The 18,707-nt window shown below is 50.6% G+C and overlaps 1 protein-coding gene across 1 annotated transcript in view; it reads right to left on the minus strand.

Annotated features, from left to right (window-relative positions):
- The window catches only part of LRRFIP1 (LRR binding FLII interacting protein 1), a gene marked incomplete at both ends in the record, with an annotated part of 130,754 nt that overhangs the window by 4,265 nt on the left and 107,782 nt on the right, over window positions 1–18,707 (minus strand). Inside the window, 6 exons of the mRNA XM_080688759.1 lie at window positions 947–996; window positions 9,409–9,550; window positions 10,574–10,666; window positions 11,649–11,741; window positions 14,293–14,385; window positions 17,142–17,312. Coding sequence (XP_080544885.1) covers window positions 947–996; window positions 9,409–9,550; window positions 10,574–10,666; window positions 11,649–11,741; window positions 14,293–14,385; window positions 17,142–17,312 — 642 coding nt within the window. The remainder of the gene's footprint in view (window positions 1–946; window positions 997–9,408; window positions 9,551–10,573; window positions 10,667–11,648; window positions 11,742–14,292; window positions 14,386–17,141; window positions 17,313–18,707) is intronic.

Below are 18,707 nucleotides of genomic sequence, written 5' to 3' on the forward strand. Positions count from 1 at the left end.
TAAGTAAGCCGGGCATGGTGGTGCACGCTTGTAATCCCTGCGCTTGGGGGGCAGAGACAGGAGGATTGCGGAGGTTCAAAGCCAGCCATGCTGGCTTGAGAGACCCTGTTTCCAAATAAAAATATAAAATAGGTCTGGGAATGTCACCGGAGGTAGAAGGGTTTCCAGGAACCCTAGTACCACCAAATAAAATAAAATAAAATAAGAATTAAAAAATTGGGCTGGGGGGGTATAGTTCAGAGGTAGAATGCTCCAGGGTTCAATCCCCAACCACCCCCCCCCACACACACATACAAATAGAAAGACCCCAAATAGAAACTAAAAAGGACTGAGGATGAAACTTAGAGGTAGAATGTCCTTGGTCTCTGTCCCCAGTACCAAAATAAATAAAGAAATAAATATAAAATAAATCAAGACCAAGTCAACTAAGTAAATAGGACCCTTTTGCCATGAGTGCCATTCTCAGACAATAACAGGTGTGCAGCCAATGGGGAAGCAGTTATCTCACAGCAGGAGGCAGGACTTATTTTATCACTCGAAAGCTGAAATTCCTCTAGGACTCAGGAGGAGACTGCACCCACAATACTTGCAAGGTTTACCCAGCCGCTGCTGTTCAGCTTGACAACTGTTTTAGGCAGGCTGTCTTTGGACATGTAATGATGGGAAGGTTCATGGTTTTAGGAGCCCCGTTCAAGAACTAGAGGCCGGGTGTGGTGGGCACGCTTGTAACCCAATTCGGGAGGCTGAGACCGGAGGATCGCGGTTTGCGGACAGCCTCAGCTACTTAACAAGGCCCTTCGCAACTCAGTGAGACCCTGTGTCAAAAATAAAAAGAATAAAAAGTAGGGCTGAGGGTGTTGCTCGGAGGTAGAATGGCCCTGAGTTTCACCCCCAGTACTGAAAAAAAAAAAAAAGAAAAGAACTAGAGTAGTCAAATGATGGTTACCTGTTCCAGTAAGCATTCCCGTTCATCAAGGAGCTTTTTCAACCTAATATCTGAAGGAATCAGAAAGACATGGGTTCGGGTGAATCTGCATACCGTACCTTTTAGCACATGGCTAATCGCAGGATACCGATCAGGTTAGTGAAATGGATGGTGAAGGTGGTTACACGTACCACGGTGAATGAGGCCACACACGGGGTGGGGATTCAGCCAAGCGGGCAGCGCCAGCCTCCCGGACATGCTTCTCTTGGGAGCAGCATCTGGCTCATGCAAACAGGCTACTCTTCCATGAGGTGAGCATGCAGGGACTCAAGGCAAACGCACTGCAACACAAGAGCTCACAGGTGTCACAGTTCAACGGCGTCAGCGGTAGGGCGTGGTTCAAGAGCACCGCCCTCTGATTTAGAGTTCCCTTCTGGGCTGACACCCCAGCTGTATTTATCTCTTTTATTTGTCTTGAGACTCATCAGCGTCAGAGTTTTGACTGTGCTTACCAATCACAAGTCCATTGACCACGTATGCACTAACCTGGTTATCAAAAGCTGTTCTTCTTTTGAAGAAAAGCAGAGGGATGGCTTCCGTTTCTATAGTGCCTCCCAACCCAGGCACATATGGATACCCACGCGTAAGCCTCTATAAACTCCTCAGACATTTCTTTGAGGGTGTGTCGAGTGGTACTGTCTTCGGATTTAGAGGGAGGAGGTCTGGAGAGTGTTTACATCATTTACAGTCAAAACAGAGGGACGGATGGTGATGGGGAAGCCGGGCATCCTACACCGGGACCCAGGCTGGCCCTGCTCCAGCAGCTTCCGTATCGTTAGTTCAGACTGCATAGGCGCCCCGGAGTGGGCCGCCAGAGCATCCTTAGGCCCGCTGCCTTCAGCTGGCTTCACCAAAGCCTTGCAACCCAGCCTCAGTGCGCCTCGACTTCTGCCAGACCTAGATTCAGTCTCTCACTGGGGCCTGCCTCCTGGCACAGGCTTGATTCCCAAGGAGACCCATCCCCCACAGCCTCGCTACAAGTTCCTCATAGAATAAAAAAAATTAACTTTGACTAGCCCTGCAAAGGAAATTATTCATATAAAATACCTCTTTGTTCTCATTTTTAAAAAACCAGCCACATTCCAATCCAAGTTCTATACACTCCTGTTTTCCCAAAGATCCTAGGTTGTTAGTTGAAAGGCTCACTATGCCAAAATATAAGACAGCAAAAAAGGCTAAGTGTAAGATACATTTATGATTCTTTGGATTTCCAGTATAATTTCTATCTCGTCCAATGGTATCTTTTATATTTAGTCCAACTGATTCATTATTCTTTCCCTTCCATAAACCCAGCCAGTGCTGGAACAAAAAATGTTTTGAGGTTGTAAACCTAGCTTTTACCTAATACCACCTTTCATTTTATCTATTTTATATTCCTACATATAAAAACTATAGGCATCATATAAACCTAAGTCCATGGGAAAGTGTTCTTGAAGCTCATGTGTCTACTCTACAATTTCACGATTTTTCCTCTGAGAAGACGCCCAATGCCCTAGAAAGGCAGTAAAAAAATAAGTGCTATGACAAAATATGTTGCCTTGTGAAAAAGTAAAGGTAGCCTGAACTTTCGTGTGTCAGTGAGAATATGAAAGACGGCGGCAGAGAAGAGAAAGGAAGAGACGAGAAAGCAGAATGGAGCCCAGTGAATGGTAAAATAACTTACAGTGGAGAAAAGGAAGAAGACAAAATTATTTGATATGGAGAAAGTAAGAGTCCTGCTTTTCGTGGCTTTAAACACCAACAAGCCCAACTTGCGGGTGAGCAGCGCGCGTCACTGACAGACTCCTGTGACGCTAGGTAAGAACTAAAGCCCGCCGCCACCGTGTCACCCAGGGCGCAGCGTGGCTCGCCACTGGTCTAGGGCACCAGGCCATCAGCGGGCAGACTACGCATTCAGAGGGATTGGCGTTGTTAGGCACGAGGCACCAAGATGAAGTCGGTGTACTGAATTCAGGGCTTTTAAACTGGGAAGTTAAAATCAGTTGGCTAAGAAGAGAATGTTGATGGTGTTGCTTAAGGATTAAACTTTTAAGATACTGTTTATGTATTAAATTCTAGCAAACTTTCTAGGATGCATTTTAGAGACCCATGAATTGGAAATAAAGGAAAGCTTTCCAGAAAATTCCTGAGCTGGCCAAACAAGCGCTGGGGTTCTCGAACCCTGGGGCTCCTCAGCCATTCTTCTGGCCTGTGAGTTGTTAGCTCATCTGTCCAGGGGTAGCACAAGGTCAACCTATAGCCACAGGACAGTCAGAAAGCATGGGCTTTACTTGTTTATTTATGGTCCTGGGGATTGAACCTCCAAGCTATATCCTTGGTCCTTTTTTTTTCTTTCTTTTTTGTTTGGAAATAGGGTCTCTTAAGTTAACCTGTGTGATCCTCCTGTCTCTGCCTCCCAAGCACGGGATTACAAGCGTGTGCCACCATGCCTGGCTCCTCGGTCCTTTTTATTTTGAAACAGTCTCATTAAGTTGCTGAAGCTGGCCTTGAACCTGTGATCCTCCTGTCTCAGCCTCCCCAGTGTGGGATTATAGGCATGAGCCACTGTGCCTGGCAAGCATGGGCTTTTCAAAGCACGTTATGTGGACCTGACCCTCAGCACAGCCGAAGAGGCAGGTTCTCGTTGGTTTTCAGAGAGCGAAGTGAGAGCCTGAAGGTCTGATGGTGAATGAGATGCTGGTGGATGAGCGAGACCCGCCGGACGCTGGCATGTGCCGCCCGAGCGCAGCAGCAGGCGGAAAGAGTTTAAGGTGGATGACATCACAGGCAGCGGCTGTCCTTACAGAATCACTTCCCAAGGGGCCCCGAGAGCCAGAATTCCCAGTGCACATGCGGCTTGGCTGGTTAGGCACGGCCAGGCCCTCGGGTCCTCAGAGTCCCGGCTGCAGGCCCAGCGAACCCACCTTTCTCTTCCCCAGGATACCGCACAGCGGTATCCTCCCTGCACAGGATCTGAGCCGCACAGCGACCTGGGTGCGCGGCTGGGCCTCGCCGCGCCCGGCAACTTCTCCACCAGGGTCCAGCTGGGAGGTGCACAGCGCACAGGAGCAGCACACACGGGACCCCTTCCCAGCCCCGGGGAGCACTGCCTCGCTCCTCACGGCTTAGGAGGGAGGCTCCGGCCCAGCAGAGGCAGCAGGAGCACTTCCCAGGGCACCCTGGGAAACGGCAGCCGGGCCAGGGCTCAGGGTGCCCAAAGACCAAACCACAGGCTTGCAAAATGACAAAAACGCTTTTATTTCAATTACATACCAACACTTAAGTTGCCTCGTTTCCTGAGGTTTTGGTCTTTCTGCACACAATCATGTAACAGCAATACAAAGTCACATAATCTCATAAAGTGTCCACAGCGTTCGTGATGTACATTCCTTTGTGATTTCCTAATTAGTTTTTTACTTAACTTTATACTTATTTTAAGTGTTTTATTTAGAAAAAATATATTTCCTTCAGGCAGAGCAAAACAAAAATTTCCCCATAAAAATATACGAGAAATGACAAAAATATATATCAAAAGTGATTCAAAAAATCCTAATGTAGTCTGAGTAAATTGCACAAGAAGTAACCTTTTATGTTGCTTTTCTGAATCATTATTAGACATTCAAACAGAAAGAGTAGCTTTAAGGACAAAAAAAAAAAAAAACCCTGTTTTTAAATGATTGCCCCTCTTAAATACTACAGCAGGAAATGTAATTTCAATATATGTTACTTCCAGAAAAAAATTAAAAAAGATCTTTGTATGAAATGAATCTGGTACCTCATCAGCATGAAGTAAAGTTAAAAGTTTCTGCAAAATAAATTCAGGCACCATGAGAGCCAAGAGTACTGATGTAAAAGAAAATACTTCTATGAGGTAAAGAAAAGTAAGATCCCCTGGACTGACGATTGATTATTGGCCTAAGGTGCGAATCTGAGCTCTCTGTGACCTATATGCTATCTGGCCATTTAAATTCTTTAAATAAACGGTTACAATGTATATATTAAAATCAACTATGAAAGTACATACACTTGAATGAGACACATCAAACATTCCTTATATCCATAACGTAAAATCTAAGAATGCTATTTGGTCATTTCACTTGATGCTGACATATTTGGTCAAGAATATCCGAGTTCATACGGACTGAAGGCCAATGTTAACTGTTTTTACTCTAGGCTGGGATACCAACAGTACCGGCTGCACTACTGTTGGGTACTGCGGAACGCTCTCACCTAGAACTTCCACTGGAAACAAATGTGGTCGTCTTTCTAATCAGGGCAGAAGCCTCAGTGATCACATACAAACCCACAAGTAACAGTCTATAAGCTGCAGTAGCAGGTGGCCGGCATCACAGGGCACCTCTCCATCAGTGCAGAACCTGAGTCTCGCGGGCAGAGGGCAGACGCGGCGCACTGGGAGCCGCCCTCCCTGAGCCCTGTCTCCCGCCGCGCTGCGCCGGGCCGCCTAGGACATGGTGCAGTCTTCTTTGCTCTTGCCCTTCTCCTTCCCTGCTTCTGCACAACCTCCGCTTTCTGGACTGAAGTCCCCTGACTCCCTTGCCGCTGCAGACAAATCACTGCTTCCTAGACTGACGCCATCTAAAGCTGCCTCGGCTGCCTGGCTTGGGTGCTCGGACGGCGGGTGCGCCTGGGGACTTTCTGTCTGGGGGGCATCCTCGATGTCCTCTGAGGGACCTCTACTCTGAAGCAGCGAGCTGCTCTTCCCTTCCCCAGGCTCTGGGTCTAGGGGAGTGCTCTGAGTGATGAGGTCTGTCCCAGCACCATCTTTTGCGACACCTTCATCTAGTTCTTTCTCACTAGCACTAGTGCCTGATGATGGAACCGTATCATCCTTCAAAGCCGGCGTGCCTCCATCCGGCACTGCCCTTTCTACCTCGGTTTCCCCATCCGCATCCTTGCGGGCGAGTTTCCCATCCAACTCCGTTTCAGGAGTTTCTGGCCGATCGGCATGTTCCGTGTTTCCTGCCGCCACTTTCTCTTTGGGATTCTGTACCTGCGCTTCCTGCACGACCTCGCCTACGTCTGCGTCCTGATAGGTCAACTCTTTCTTAACGTCTCTGAGGGATTCTATGGGCGCTGGTGACTTTTTCTTCTTGTTTTTCTTTTTCTTGTTCTTTGACTTCTTCTGGGATGAATCCAACACCTCTGCCTGTTGGCCGTTCTTTTCTCCATTGGCTTCTTCCACCCTGAGCGGTTCCCTCTCAGTGTCTGCTCTAGCTGGACCTGGGGCTTCCTGATGGCCCCGCGAGGCTGCCGGGGACCCAGGACCCATCTGGAGCGTGACCTGGACTGGGTCCTCGTCCCTTACTTCCGCGTCTCCAGGCTTTTCTGCACCGTTCTCCCTGCCTGCTTCTGTGCTAGGGCCTGGGACCTCTCTGGGCTCCGCTGCTTCCTGGTTGGTGACTTCTCCCTCTATGCTCTGCCCTGCGCTGGGGCCCAGAGCACCAAGCATGTGCTCTGTCCTAGGACCCACTATGTCACTGCTCTGCTCCCGAGGACTCGCGGCTACCGGGTCCCCCTGCTCCCCAACTGCAGCTCCCCCTGCCTCTACCGTACCCTCCGTGTGGTCCCCACTTGTCTCCCCAGCATCCTTCCCGGTCACCCTTTCTACTTGGGGTACTGGCCCAGGGGCGGGTTCCTGACTTGGTTTTGGGCTAACATTTTCCAAGTCTGTTTTCAAATCCTCTGGACTTTCTTTTTCCTGCTTTTCTGCTGATTGTTCACTTTGGCCTTTGGTGTCCAAGACAATACCACTGCCCTGCCCACCCGTGAACGCTGGGTCCTCACTGTCTAACTCCCCGGAGAAGCCGAGCTGCTCGGGGGAAGCTCCAGTCTTACCGGCTGTCATGTCTACGGCCTCATTAGACTCAACCTGCCCTGGACTTTCAAGGAAAGAGATGCTCTCTAGAACTCGGCTTTGAACCCGCTCCTCACGGGCAGCATCTGCTAACACTGCTGGGTCTGGGGCATGGTCTTCAGAGGGTTTCTGGTCCTCTGCGTTTTCACCAGGATGTAAGGTCTCTATGTCCACACAGTCCTCTCCCGGGTCCTCTTGCTCAGTATTCTGCAAGCTCTCTCCTTTCCCCACACTCTGCACAATTTCACTTCTCACCTCCACCGCACGGGTTCTTCCTAAAAGACCATTGAGAGAATTGAGGGGACCCGATGGTGCGGCGACCACTTACCATACACTAAAAGGTAAACGCATGTTCGAATCCCCCCGGGCCTGTTCCTAAAGAGAGAGAGTTGTCAAAGAATCACATGAAACAAAGCCTTTGCCTTTCCTGTGCGGCAAAGCAGCAGCTGCGTTAGCAAAGGCCGTGGCCGCCATCTCAAAGGCAAGAGTGGCCGCCGGGGCCGTGGCGTGGGCCGTGGTTTCTAAAGGTGATGCTGCGTTTACCAAGCAGAGAAGGGCTCTGGTCAGGCGGCCAGGCAATCGGGACGATGGGGTGAGGAGGGACGCCAGGCCCACGCCCCCAGTCTCATCTCTAAATGCAAATCTCCACAGCTCCTGCTTCCAATACTCACATTTAAGAACATGCAGCTGTGTTTCAGAAACTCAGCCTCAAGATCAATATCAAGGAAAAAGAACTGAGGTCCTGCCACCCAAGGGCTGTCTTCCTGGGAGGGTGCCCCGTGTCTGCCCCGGACACCTGGGTGCGGTCCCCAGGGGCTGAGGAGAGCGGCCCCGCCACACTCAAGAGCCAGGTGACCGTCTAATCAAGAAGTCACTGAGAAGTAAGAAGTCTAACACTGCTATGGAATGAACAGTTATGTTTGGGATTCTCCTAAACAAACAAACAGTCACCTAGCCTATTAGATAGCACGCTACTGGAGGTCAAAGACTGGGGTGTGTGTGTGTGTGTGTGTGTGTGTGTGTGTGTGTGACTAGAGATTAAATTTAGGGCCATTCTGCCTTTGAATTTATATTCCAGCCCTATTTTATTTTTTATTTCGAAACAGGGTCTTACTACGTTGCTGAGGGCCTTACCAAGTTGCTGAGGCTGGCCTCGAATCTGAGATTCTCCTGCATCAGGCTCCCAAGTACCGGGATTACAGGTATGTGCCACTGGGCCCAGCTACAGACTGAGAATCTTACAACCCAGTGGCCTCCATGAGGGAATTATGACCCCAGGAGAATGGGGGAGATACCAGGACTTCTATTCAGAGTTAGTTTTATTTCACACTTTAAAAGTTTCTATTATTCTCTGTCTTATACATAAATAGTACATGTAAATTAAAAATAAACATATGTATTGGGAAATTCTCATAATTCTTTACTGAGTATATCTGATCTCAAAACATTTGGGGACACTTGAAAAACTGATAGTTCTGATTCTTTATGTTCTTCTCAATAGTTTCAAAGACTTATAAAATGTATATTTGGACAAGAACAGCATGACCAAGCTCCTAGCTGCATAGGCACCTCTGAAAAGGACAGAAGGGCAACTAGTTAATTCATCTTTCTCCCAGTCTTCCACAGGTACAAGGGCTGGGTTCCTTTGAGGATCACAAATGTAATGGAGCCCCTCTCTTGGAGGCAAGCCCTAACAAAGTGGGGCCTAGAGGTTTTACCTTTGCATAAAGAAAAAGAAAGAAGATAAAAGCTTCTAACCGAAAATTAAAGTCCACAGACCCTCACCTTATTCCAGCTTCCTTGTAAAGAGCGGGAACATAACTGGTACCCAGCGACAGAGGAGGCCTTATTTGGGGGCCACAATATTAGGCTGCATGCCAGAATCTGAGGGGTTACCCCAAAGCCAAATACTATGATAAATATAATATTCACTGAGTGGTGACTTGATGATCTTTTCAGACCATTGCAAACCGTATAAAATATTCCTATGACCCACTGGACTCCCCAGTCTTATATTCCTGCAGAAGCAGAAACGCGGCCCACAGGAGTCTCCCTCTGACAGAGGGGTTCCCGCTCCGCTGGATGGCCCTCCACGCCGACCACCCCACTACCGAGGGCTGCCTCCGACCCGGGAGCCTGAGGACAGCGGCCCTCTGTCATGCACCACCGCGCGAAGCCTGCCAGCTGTGGCCGGCTAACGGCTTCACAGCCTCCGCTACGCCGGTCTTCTGACAACTCCGTAACAGAGAAGGCTCAAAAGCTACGTGTGCTGTGCGGATCTGAGGAAACCCAAACGGCGCTCTCCATTCTCAGATGGCCGCCTTGTGCTCACAGCCTCACACACCAGCTCTGAGAAGCAAAAGAAACCTACTCGAGCCATCGGTGGCCAGCGCTACAGGCGTGCCAGGCGAGTGACAGGAGGGGCCATCACACGGCTGGCAGGTTACTATGGAGTGGCGGGGTGGATGGCATGCTGTGTTGCTGTTAAGGATCAGTGACGATGACTTCAATCTACGGGTGCAGATGAGCGGATGCCGGTGCGGGGTGAGGCCCGGGGCCGCGCACTTACCCAGCGTCCCGTCCCCCGCCGACTTGAGGGCGTTCAACTCTTCTTTTGTTATCTTGGTGGGGCCTTGGCACTCAAGGTGATTTAGTGCGTCCGGAGTCTCTCCATTGGTGGCTATATCTGAATTTAGGATTATTCCGTGTTTCTGGGGACAAAAATAGGCTCCTTGTAATATTCAGTAGTATCAGGTTAAATGATTTTATTAATTATTATAGAAAAGGAAACTTTTTCCTGAAGTGGAGGGCTGACTCTAGCGCGACAGAGATGTGCCAGGCTCCACGCCTGCGAAGCCTGTCAACACACTCGTGTCTGTGATGCTTCCTCCAAGCGCTGCCTTCCTTTGGCACGATGGCTTGTATAATGCTTTTCACCAAGGCAGCTTTTGAACTGGGGGCAGCCATGAGCTGCCACACAAGCTCTTACTGTGAAGGGGACATTGGCGGCAAAAGCCTGGTTGTGTTCTTTAAAACAAGAGCCGGTGATAAGAGGAGTGTGCTCAGGAGGGAAGGACAGAAACTCAGGCCAAAGAAGGAGTGAAAGGTGGCAAGGAACGCTTATACATTCAAAAGAATAATCTGTGCTCAGGACACGGTGAGCTCCGGACATGCCCACAGCTCTTTCCCCGTGTGCGCAGCCTCTGCAGAGCACGGTTATCCTTCTCAGGGCACGCTCCTCTCCACGGCACTCCTGCAGACCGGAGGACCCCGGAGGGGTGCTGCCCACTGGGCACGGAACTTCCTCCCCCTAGGACTGAACAGGCCTCAAGGGCTAATTAGCTAGACTTCACTCCTAGCACTTACCCCGGACACAAGTCCTTGGAGGGAAAGTTTGAACACAGGGAACAAATGCATTCTCTAACTGTGGGTTCTAGAGAACTTACTAATGAGCATGAGAAAAAAGATTTCGATAAATGCCCAAAAAATCAGAGCTGGAAACCGGAGCTGTGTTCAAAGTCGGCCATGCTTGCAAACATCTAGCAGCCATGGGCTCAACCCTGAGTCTGTACTGACTCCGCTGGCGTCATCGGTGCCAGTTGACCAAGCCTTGAATGCATTCACAGAGCAAAAGTCAGTGACACGGAACGGACGTCAGTACACATCCATTCCCAGAGCCCCGGGATTGGCAGCTGTCACCTGTATGTTCTTGAAACAGTGCTGTGGTATCATACCTTTAATTCTTCTTTCAGCTTGACTATTTCTTCTCTAAGATCGTCCCGTTCGCTCCTTATGGAATCAAAGAACTCTTTCTGCCTCTCTAGGGCCTGCGTGTGCAGCGAGCAGAGAGAAAGAAGATTTGCACTGGTGAGCAGGTCACGTAGGGAACAGGAGCAAGGAGGCTCTGCGGAGCAAGCACTAGCAGGCTTAGGCGTGCCGAGATGCTTACGGACGCAAGCGAGAGGCAGCGAGCAAGCGTTTCGTCTGGGGTCTGCAATCCAGGAAATGCTGTTCAAAGCTCAGCCCTGGAGATAGCACAGGCTACTGACTGCGTCTGTTTCCTAGCTCAGCTTGAATTCACAGCGTGCTGCCGGGGAGTCAGCCGAAGCGACGGGCCGCTTACATGAGGGGTCAATGGGAACAAGAGGGCACGCTGCAGCCTCCTCGAGCGGCAACCACTCTATCGTTCTGGACTAGTTTTCTACTTTGGCTCTAGGTGTTTGTCGTCACAGATGAAGAGCGATCTGAAAGTGCACACACATATACACACCCCCCCTCGCCAGAAGCCTGTGAGTGTGTCGATGTGGAAGCAGGTGCGGCTTCCTGTCACGAGTGTGTGGATGGCACAGTCACACACCGCTAGGCTTAGATCGGGGCTGCGTGGCATGACTGCTAAATCTGGGGAACTGTTTGGGCTATGAATCCGCAATGGCTCTGTGAGGCCCCATTCTTCCTCCTCGCCACTCTTGGACATGGGTGGGTGTCTCTTTGTGGAGGGCGAGGGGCCTGAAGAGGCCTCCGGGTGATGGTTTCCAGCCTGGCCCCCTGCAGCTTCCTGGAGCCTCTGAGCAGGCGGGCAGTGTGGGAGGGAGGGTGAGCCGCCCTCACAGAGCTGCCCGGTGGGCCTCAGTCGGGGACAGGGGAGCAGCTCAAACCGTGCTCACTGTCATCGGGGTAAGCGAGTGGATGCGTCACGCGGGGGCTGCATGCAGAGCCACACAGGCGTTTTGCAAGCCAAAGATTCTGCGGGGAGCGTATCTGCAAGCGGCTGGCCCACGGGACGGGTCTCGGAAGACTCGCGACTCCTACCCCTATCTTTTTATCTTTCCACGCTACTGTTTCCTGAAGGTCAGAAATCTCCCTGCTATAACTCGCCTGTTTCTGCTGTAGCTGTCGGATTTCCTGAGGAAAGGAAGAGATGGGAAGAAAGCAGGAAGGGTTAAGCGGGAGGAAAATGTTCAGTGCTCGGTAACCCAACAGCTCGGACGGACGAGGGCAGGCGCCTCCGGGGCTCATCGGCCCCGCGCTCATCACACGAGATTCTTCCATGCTCAACTCTCAGCTCCAAGAAGTACAGGAAATTAGGAGAAAGAAAGGGAGAAAGAAAGAAAGAAAGAAAGAAAGAAAGAGAGAAAGAAAGAACCCTGCTTGGGTGAAATGTCCACCTAAAAGTTACCAGTTAAAGTATTAAGTTAGGAAATGAAAATCCTGCAGGTCACGCTTCACTGACAGGGATACAGTGTGAGAAATGCAAGCCCATCAGTGTGCAGACCTCAGCGTGAACTGACACAAATTAAGAGGCTGCGGCGTCGCCGGGTGATAGGACCTCGGGGACCGCCGTCACACACGTGTTCACTGCCGACGGAAACGCTGTTACGCGGCACACAGCTGGGCTAGCTTCCGACGGCCGCAACCGCCCACAAATTAAATGGCTTCATTCGGCCGGCCGTGGTGGCGCATTCGGGAGGCGGAGACCGGAAGATCATGGTCCACGACAGCCTCAGCTATTTGGCGAGGCCCTTTGCAACTCAGTGAGACACTTTCAAAACTAAAAAGACTAAAAAACAGGGCTGGGGGGTGTAGCTCGGAGGTACAATGTCCCTGGGTTCCATGCCCTGTACAACAACAACAAAAAATGGCTTGATACAATGGAAGTTTGTTCTCTTATTCTGGAGAGTAGATGCTCGGAGCGAGTCTGGGGCAGGCCTGCTTCTTTTCCAGAGCTTCAGGGCAGAATCGCCGCCCTTGCCTCCTCCAGCTTCTAGAACCCACCTAGGGCTGGGCCTTCCTCACCCGCTCCAACCCGCATCCCTGACAGTCTCCTGCTTCTGCCTCCGACTCGACTTTCCCTTACGGACCCGTAACTGCGATGGACCAGCTCAGCGGATCCAGGAGCTACTCCCCTCTCCCCTCTCTTTAATTAAATCACATTCGTAGAGTCTTTTTTGCCGGGTAAGATAACATATTCAGCACTTCTGGCCATTCCAGTGGGACATCTTTGGGGCTCCCTATTGTCTATTCCACCTCTGCAAACAAGCGCACCACCAGTGAGTAAGAATCTTCAGCAATGAGGGGGCTGCTTCCTTCCACGAGGCAGAGACTTAGCTAACTCTCAATTAAAAAAAATTTTTTTTTTTTTTGCAGTACTGGGGATGGAACCCAGGGGCATTCTACCGCTGAGCTACACCCTGGTCCTTTTTTTTTTTTTTTTTTTTGGTCTTTTTAATTTTTTAATTTTAATTTTTTATTTTTTGGTGGTACTGGGGGTGGAACCCAGAGGCTTTCTACCTCTGGGCTATACTCCCAGACCTTTTTTATATTTTATTTGGAAACAGTGTCTCACTAAGTTGCTGAGAGCCTCACTGAGTAGCTGAGGCTGGCTTCAAACTCGTGCGATCCTCCTGTCTCAGCCTCCCAAGTGCGGGGATTACAAGCGTGCGCCACCACGCCCGGCTTAGTCTTTTTTATTTTTTGAAACAGGGTCTCACTGAGTTGCAAAGGGCCTCACTAAGTATCTGAGGCTGTGCACGAACTTTGAGCCTCTGGTCTCCGCCTCCTGAAAGCTGGGATTCCAAGCATGCTTCTAACTCTGAATTTGAAGACAAATGTCCCCTTTAGTAATCGCTATGAACTGGCCTGCCTCCCCCTCCCCCAGCCATGCACTGAAGCCTTGGCCTTCAGGGTGAAGGGAGACGAGGTCATTGGGAGATAATTAAGGTTCAATGAGGTCATGAGAGTGGATTGAGGAGGTCCTGATCTGACAGGTTGAAAATCCTCATTAAAAAAGTTCTTGCGCTGGGCATGGTGGGCGCATGCTTGTAATCCTGGTACTTGGGGGGCTGAGACAGAAGGATCGCAATTCATGAACAGCCTCGGCTACTTAGTGAGGCCCTCTGCAACTTAGTAAGACCCTGTTTCAAAATATAGGATAAAGCAGGGCGTGGTGGTGCACACTTATAATCCCCGCACTTGGGAGGCGGAGACAGGAGGACTGCGCAGGTTTGAAGCTAGCTGCGCTGGCTTAAGAGACTGCTTCCAAATAAAATAGAAAATAGTCCTGGGAGCATAGCCCAGAGGTAGAAGGGTTCCATCCCCGGTACCACCAAGAAAAAAATATATGTAGAATAAAAAATAGGGATGGGGTTGTAGCTCACAGGTAGAATGCCCCTGGGTTCCATCCTTGGTACCACACACACACACACACACACACACACACACCAAAAAACAACGACAAAAAAACCCCCAAACTCTGCCATTCTCTCTCCATCACGCAGACACAGCAAGAAGCCGTGGCTGGAAGGCAGCCGACCTGCCCTGAGCCGGGACTCCCCATCTCCACAACAGCGAGGAGACAACCGTGTGTTGCAGCCCTCGGTCTATGGCGTCTCCTTGGGTGGCCCGAGTGCACCCAGGGAATGTTCTGGAAAGGGAAAGCAAGGCAAAGGCGACCTACCTCCAGCATTTCTTCCCTTTGCCTCAGGGCCTCCTTCACTTCTGCAAACTGAAACTGCAGAACGCTGTGGGCATGCTTTTCCCGCTCCAACTCCTGTGGGCAGAGAACACACGGTATTTTCTGTCACTGCGCATGCGTCGCACTTCCCTGGGACAAGGAGCTTGCTCCTGCGTCAGCGCCATAGTCCAGGGCGCGGAGGCACAGATCCATTTCTCTGGACTCGGTAGAGGAGGCCCGGGCAGTTTACTGTAAAATGAACCTGAGCAGCTGGTGCGGCTGACAGGTGTTTCCTGGTCCCCCTGGTTAAGCAAGTCCTAGGCAGGGCCCCTCTTTAGGGCGTCTGCTGTGGTCCACGGGGCAGGGCCGAGAGCTGGGTGAGCAGCCTTGCCAAGGACTACTGGGAAATGACCCCCGGTCTGAAACATGACACGGAACAGTGGTGATACAAGATAAGCCAGGCGCGGTGGAACACACCTGTATCCCAGGACCTGGGAGGCTGAGACAGGAGGATCACAAGATTGAGTCCAGACTTGAAAACTTAGTGAAAGTTTGCTTCAACATAAAAAAATAAAACCGGAACCAGGCGTGGTGGTGCTGGCTTGTAATCCCGGCATTCGGGAGGCTGAAACCGGAGGATCGCGGTTCGCCGACAGCCTCAGCTACTTAGTGAGGCCCTCCGCAACTTAGGGAGACACTGTTTCAAAATAAAGAATAAAAATAGGGCAGGGTGTGTGGCTCGGAGGTTAAATGACTCTGGGTTCCAACGGCAGATCCGCAAAAAACAAAAAACAAAAACCAGGGCTGGGTTTGCAGCTCAGAGGTAGACCGCTTCCAGGGTTCAATCCCTAGTACCACCACCACCATCAAAAACAAAAGCAGCCCACCAAGGGCTACCTTCAGGGCTGGGCACAAGAGACAGAGCAGGCGGCGTGAGGTCGAGGGGGAGGGCGCGCAAGCGAGCCTGCAGGAGGAAGCAAGCCCCAGCCGGCCTTCGCTCGGGTCCAGCCAGCCCAGCTCAGGAACGCCGTCCCTAACGATGGCCAGTGCCTACCCAGCTTTGCTGACAGCTGGGGGACGGTCGAGGTCCCTTCCCCGTGTGTGCGCGTGTGTGCGTGTACGTGCATTTGTGTGTGTGTGTTAGGCAGGCTGTCGAGAAGAGTCTCACTGGGACAGAGTCTGTTCGCCCACTCTTTTCAGCCTGGGCAGCCGGCTCCTTCCTAACTGACCAGGGCCGTCCTGCTGGCCCCGCCGCACCTCGGGAGTCAGACCGAGGGCTCTGGGTGCACTCACTGAGGCCTAACGGTGGCGGTGTAGGGGTCAAGTGCACACAGGGCCCGCCCCACGCCCACGTGGGGCCCCGAGCACTCTAGTCCACCCCCACGGCCTCTGTGAGCAAAACTCCCTTTCAGCTTCTAACTCAGCTGTGTAGCCGTCACAGGGGAAGCCTCTGAGTTGTTAACAGGGCCTTGGTTTAAACCCTGAGGATTTCGAGAATACAGCCAGTTTTTTAAAAAGTGACACATACTAAATTCTCTGCTTATCTCAGAATCTCTGAAGAATTGGACAACATACTACGGCTTGATAAACCATCTAATTCCTATAATACTGAAAATGAGTATTGCTCGCCGGGCACGGAGGTGCATACCTGTCATCCCAGCTGCTCGGGAGACCGAGGCTAGTGCACGGTTAAGGCCAGCCCGAGAGACTCAGCGACACCCTGTCTCAAAAATAGGGGGCTGGGGGTGTAGCTCAGTAGAGCTTCCCCGGGGCTCAATCCCCAGTACCACAAAAATAAACAATAAAACAAGTATTTCCTGCTCTTTATTTCACAAAGAATATCTAAGCCCAGTCTTCCCCAAACCAGCCCCCAAACCAGACTCATACTTATATCACAGATTAAACAGACTGAGACTCTGCCTTTCTCTAAGCTTAAAAAAGGTATTTAATTCTGAAACGAAGCAACTGTGTCTTTTTCCAATAGGCAGAAAATAAATGCACATAAGTTACTTAAAAATCTTTGGCACTTTGAACTACCTCTATGGTATTAAGAGATAAAATAAAAACCAGAAAATAAGAAAATAATACGCTAAAAGAAAAAATCTTGATTCTTTCATAAGCATGTTTTGTCCTTTTTTTTTTTTTTGGTGGTACTGGGGTTCCTGAAAACCCTTCTACCTCTGGGCTACACTACCAGACCTATTTTATATTTTTATTTGGAAACAGGGTCTCCTAAGCCAGCTTGGCTGGCTTCGAACCAGCGCGATCCTCCTGTCTCCGCCTCCCAAGCATGGGGATTACAAGCGTGCGCCACCACGCCCGGCTGTCCATGGTTTTAATTTCACGTTTTGTGCCAGACACTAATGTTCCCCAGTAAAACTGTCTCTGTCTTAAGTGTCGAAATTACACAAATCAACACTTCATGCCACTCAGCAAAGAGCTGAGTAATAGCCAGGATCTGAGATGCTCCTCAAAGCTCCTGTGTTAAGCAAGAGACCAGGTGGAGGAGCAGGGCATAGCTGGAGGTGGGCCCAGGGAGGGCCTTGGGGATGGGACCTGCTGTCCCCACTCCATCCCCTGCTTCCTGCCCGGGAACTGGCTGGACATGGACTGAGCCTCTGTGACCTCCAGAACTGTGAGCCAAATAGACCCTCTTTCTCTAAGCTGTGCCGGTCAGGTGTTTTGGTCACTACAGCGAAAATGCTGACTAAAACACGTGGTATTCTTAGGCTCATACAAATGAGTTTCCAGAAGTGGATAAGCTCTGCACACACACACACACACACACACACACACGCGCGCGCGCGCGCGTGCGCGCGCACTCTGCCATTCCTGGCCACACCAGAGCTGACCTTGTTCTTCTCTTCGTACTGTCTCCGGGATTCCGCCAGCTGCTCCTCGAGCTCCAGCAGCGTGTCTTTCAGGGTGTCGACCTGGTACATGAAGTTGGTCTTCTCGTTGTCCAGCTGAGCGTTGGACACCATGGCCTTCTTGTATTTCTCCTCCACTTCTGCCAGTGAGTCCTGCAGAAACCACGTCAGCGTTTTAAAGTTGCAATTAGAAAAGCCGGGGAGGGTGGCGCATGCCTGTGATCATTTGGGAGGCCGAGACAGGAGGATCGTGGTTTGAGGACAGCCTTTACAGCTCAGTGAGACCCTGTTTCAAAATAAAGACTAGAAAATAGGGCTGGAGGTGTAGCTCAGAGGTAGAATGCCCCTGGGCTCCATCCCCAGTAACACACACACACACACACACACACAAGTTGCAATAAGAGAATCGAACAGACTAATTCAGTATGAAAAATAACTCAGCCTTCAATGTAGAATTTATTTCTTAGAGCAAATGAATTGCCCTATGAGAAGCACATGGTTATTTCAAATGTGCAGAAATCTCCTTTTTTAGTCTGATCAAATTCTTATCACTCAAATAGTTTTTAAGTCAGGCATAGTAGTACATGCTTATAATCTTATAATCCCAGTACTTGGGAGCCTGAGACAGGAGGATCGCAAGTTCAAGGCCAGGCTCAGCAACTCAGTGAGATTCTGCTTTGAAATAAAAAATAAAAAGGGCTGGGGGTGTAGTTCAGAGGTAGAAAGTCTATGGGTTCATGTGAGTGTGCGCGTGCACACACGCGCACACACATGCACACACACGTTTAACACTCTTGGACTGGCAGCAACCTATCTTCTTGCTAGGACAAGGAGATGTGCAGGATGTTAAGGGCAGGTCAGGGGGGCAGTGTAGTCGCTGGGTCCATGATTTAGCAGCCAAAGAGCCTTCCCACCCTGGAGTCAGGGCCACTCAACCGGTTTCTGAGGCAATCCCTCCAGAGAAGTGGCTGAACCTGGGAAGGTGCCAGGGACTGACGGCTGATTGAACCCTGCCAACAGCTACTGCTTGTCCCGTTCTGGCTCATGAACCAGGAAGGATTAGTGGTTAACTTCAGATTTTTGACCCACTGGAAAACCAAATAAGGCACACAGGTCTCCCTGGGTGTATCTTGGAAAAACAAAGGTTCATTCCTTTGAAAGGGCAGCCCCGGGAAAGAGGCCAGCAGATAAACGTGGCCTCCCCTCATGCGGCCACCCACTCGCAGGCCCCGATTCAAGAGGGAGGGGAAGGTGATGTCACGAGGACACCACGAGAGACCGGGTCGCCAGGTACCAGCCATCGCCAGGTACCAGCCGTCAAGAGCTAAACTGCCAGGTGCTGTGGGTGATGACTCGTGGCTGCGCCCTGCTCATTCAAACCAGGGTGACACCCCAGGAGGGGCCAGTGCTTCACTTGAGTTCAGAGCCAGAGTTTTGATTCCCTACTTTTTTTTTTTTTTTCGGAACTGGGGATGGAACTCAGGAGCATTCAACCTCTGAGCTACACCCCCTGCCCTGTATTTGTTTTTTGCAGGTCTGGAGGTGGAA

This window comes from Muscardinus avellanarius (genome assembly GCF_963383645.1).
Source record: "Muscardinus avellanarius genome assembly, chromosome: 2".
NCBI lineage: Eukaryota > Metazoa > Chordata > Mammalia > Rodentia > Gliridae > Muscardinus > Muscardinus avellanarius.